Source organism: Episyrphus balteatus, chromosome 4 (genome assembly GCF_945859705.1).
Source record: "Episyrphus balteatus chromosome 4, idEpiBalt1.1, whole genome shotgun sequence".
Classification (NCBI taxonomy): domain Eukaryota; kingdom Metazoa; phylum Arthropoda; class Insecta; order Diptera; family Syrphidae; genus Episyrphus; species Episyrphus balteatus.
In genome coordinates, this window is record NC_079137.1 from 18237072 (window position 1) to 18240662 (window position 3591).

Here is a 3591-nt window from a genome sequence, read left to right on the forward strand (position 1 = left end):
TATAATTTTGTTCCCCAGTCCTTGCATTCACCCCATAGAGAAAGAGGACAAAGCAGCATCAGGACATGAACCAACAACAACACATTCGACTAACGATGAAATACAATCCCGGTACGACAACAGTACGGAAATCAAGCAAGTCCTTGCATTTGCCTATACACGAGTACATACTTATATTATCATATACCAAACGAACCAAGGGCCAACCGATATGCTCTTGTTGGCTCTTCGGCTGCTAAGGCGACTCCTGTGTTGAGTTTTCTCTGCCTCTGGAATAATGCACGAACGTGACTTTTCGAAAACTGAATCCTTAGGGATAGATCGACCTAGCGACGCATGGGAGGCATGGAGCATAATTCCGATAAATATAGGTCGATGGAACATTGTTAGCAGTTGTAGGCCACGGATGTGGTTATGTTCATTTCATGTCCTATCAGCAAAATGAACTCTAGAGACTGCTCACTCTCTCCCAAGCAAAACATAGAAGGTTTCGCATACAAAGTGAGTTCTGAAAACAATTTCTTAGTCTGGAGAATATGAAATTACAAAAAAAAGTGATAAAATTAAAACTTAATCCTTTGACGCAAAATATTTGGACGACAGAATTATGATTTATCAACGAGAACATAAAAAGGATAAAGTGCGTGATATCCGGAGCGTGGCAGAGCGCGTGATAAATAACGCGATGAAATCAGCCGAAAATACAGTCAACAGTGGCAAGAACATTACAAAATCCACCACCCTTTGGAGGTTTCAACCATCAACAATAGAAATAGACAAAACAACGCATAGCACGCCGGCCGCCACAAGGTGGCATTGGGAGATCAAGGACTTCAGTTTGGCTCGAATAGTAGCCCAAATAAACGACTATGTTAATCTGTGGCAACTCTCGAAAGGGATCAAGTTTTGCATAAAACACATTATGTCCCATTTCGATGAAATTGCTATTGCTACCACCTCTACCGCTGACGCCTGCGACCCAAATGTAATTCCTTGCTGTACCTCTCCAAAGGATGACGATGCCGTCCCCAGAGACACTAGTAGACATACCATAGATGTGCTCTTCTCCAAACCAACAATGGTTTGCCCTAATCCTCTGGCAGTTGCCAAAGTGCACTTCATAATTTATGCAGTTGCGTTGAAGGAGGACAAGCTGCAACTTCAGCTTCAGCCAATACATGAGCAAAGCACCGACACCGGCACCAACCATCAGAAACATCCAAACCATCAACAAGAGGAGAAAGATTCGCCTTGCACGTTAGTCAGGGTGAAATATCAATTTGAAGGATTCAAATCTTGGCACATGGTTGATAGTGATCGCTTCGATTTTCAAGATGCATACATTCGATTTATATTAAACTCGAAGGCGAGGTTCTTTTTTAATGGTGTTTTGAATTAATGATGAAACCGAGTGAGTATCCTTGCGAATAAGAAGAGGAAGAATTCCAAAGCCAGCACTACAAATCTTTAACCTTTTTTCTACTGCTTTTTCTTTTGCTTGTACATTGAATGAGTTTACTTAGTAGGAGGCGGAGGTGAAGGCGGGGATTGCTAGAAGGATGAGAAAAGTGTCTCAACACACCATTACCATCATCATCAGTATCACTATACTATAGAACACATATGAATTCGTAATTCTCCTCTATTTTTTGTTGCGGATAGAGTCAAGTAAAGCGCGCGTTTATTTTTAATGAAATATCCTTGAGATGAGTTTGTTCTCCCTTGCCTCTTTTCCATCCCCATCTCCGACCCCGTCCTCCGTCATCATCTTCTACTTCGTCTCATGCCGTTTGAGTGTATAAAATAGATCCAATAAAATTCGAGAGTTTGCAAAGCACGATGGTTCTAGTTTTGATTTTGACAAACCTTACCATTAATTTGATTGGATTTTTTGTTTGGAAGGGTATAGGTAAACGTAGACTTAACCGTGTGGATCACTAATTTAATAGAGTGATTCTTTTATCGAAACTCAATCCCAAGTGGAAATTTCTATAATTAGATTTTAGTACTTTGAACAGCTTTCATTACAGATACATTTTAGGCACAGGTATTTCTCCACAATCGAACCAATTATGGAAGGGATGCAACAATTTTGACCATTGAAAAGGGTTTTTTTAAGACAACCAGACCTTAAGTTACTTTAATTTTAATTATGGAAGGTTAAAAGTTTAAAGGTAAGACCATTTATCAGCAAAGGTAACCAGTTTAATTCTAATACGGTTAAAATACTTTAAAGTTATTTTTCCCTCCGGGATTACTTTAACGCTTTTACATTACCTATGTATTTTTCAGAGTTTAACTAAATATTCAAAGAAAGTTTTCCTACAATTTGCGCATTTTTGCTAGTACCTACCACCTTCGAATATTTAATTTCTGACTAAATTGAAAGAAGTTTTGTTTAAAAAGAATTGCAGAAATAGGAATGACACCTACGACCAAAAATTAATTATACTAATGTTACATTACATTTTAGTATTAAATTTTCCTGCTTAAAAAACATAAAAAAAATTGTGCATTTAAGAAACTTTGTTTGAATTATTTAGTTTTAAAATTAACATTAAATGAAGAAATTGTAAAATATTATCTGTCGAAGACTGAAATCAGTTGATTTAAGGCTGGGTGGACCATAACATGAACGGTCCAACGTTTATAAAGATTGTTTTGCTTCACAATTGCCTTCAAACTAAAATATTTTCTACCTAGCCCGCTAGCCGACTATTTATTCGGCTGCCTGGTGCGCACATTAGGAGCCCAACCCGACTTAACGGCCGATAGAAAGTCTATAGTGTGCGGGGCTCTTACAGCTTCTAAATTTGAGCAATTGTAATTTAGAGAGTAGAAATCACGATAATTTTGGTCGTTGTTTAAGTACGACCTATTTGTTTTGTTTTTATTTCCAAAAATAAACGAATTTTCTTAAACTGTTGTTTGTTAATTCTCTTGTAACAAAAGGCTCTATTTTTTTTTGTTTTTTCTTACTCCGAAAAACCCTGTTTTGACGAATTCAAATTGCATTATTTTCGATCTAACTTCAACTTTGGAAACTTATATACTGCAATACCAAGAAAACTTTTTAAAATAATAAACTGTTAATTAATATGCAACAAAATGGCGTACCTATGAAATAAAAAATATTTTGATATATTAATTAAAGAATAATAAAAAACAAAAATCAATTGGAGGCGGAGGAAGCTAAATGCTGTTGCAAAGTAGAGATTTTTCGAAATTTCACAAATACTGCATTTGTGAAGGATTTGGGATGAACAAGTTACCAAATTCTGAGACCCCTTAAGTTGGCCTATCATCATATTTCGTTTGATCCTTTACTTTTGGGACACCCTGTATGTACAAAGATTCAGTTCGATACAATAATTGGAAGTAGGCTAAATTTGATTTGGGCTCCAGGCTCCAGACCTCCAAAATATTGTGTTGTCATCCCAACTACATATAATGCACAAAGTTTCAGTTCGATACGATAATTGCAAGTAGACTTAAATTAATTTGGGGTTTTTCGACCCCCCAATGCCCCTCCCCAGTGTCCGGACCACCAAAATATTGTTTTGTCATCCGAACTATTATGTACGTAAAAAG

The 3591-nt window shown here is 36.9% G+C and overlaps 1 protein-coding gene across 1 annotated transcript; it reads left to right on the forward strand.

The window, feature by feature from the left end:
- The first annotated feature begins 479 nt into the window (after nucleotides 1-479).
- On the forward strand, nucleotides 480-1840 carry LOC129918796 (uncharacterized). The gene has a single exon (XM_055999521.1). The coding sequence runs from the start codon at nucleotides 608-610 to the stop codon at nucleotides 1397-1399; it is 792 nt and encodes a 263-aa protein (XP_055855496.1). The 5' UTR covers nucleotides 480-607; the 3' UTR covers nucleotides 1400-1840.
- Nucleotides 1841-3591: the final 1751 nt, after the last annotated feature.

What these genes read in the sequence shown, in the direction of transcription:
- LOC129918796 (XM_055999521.1), top strand. Translation starts at nt 608, where the DNA reads ATGATTTATCAACGAGAACATAAAAAGGATAAAGTGCGTGATATCCGG.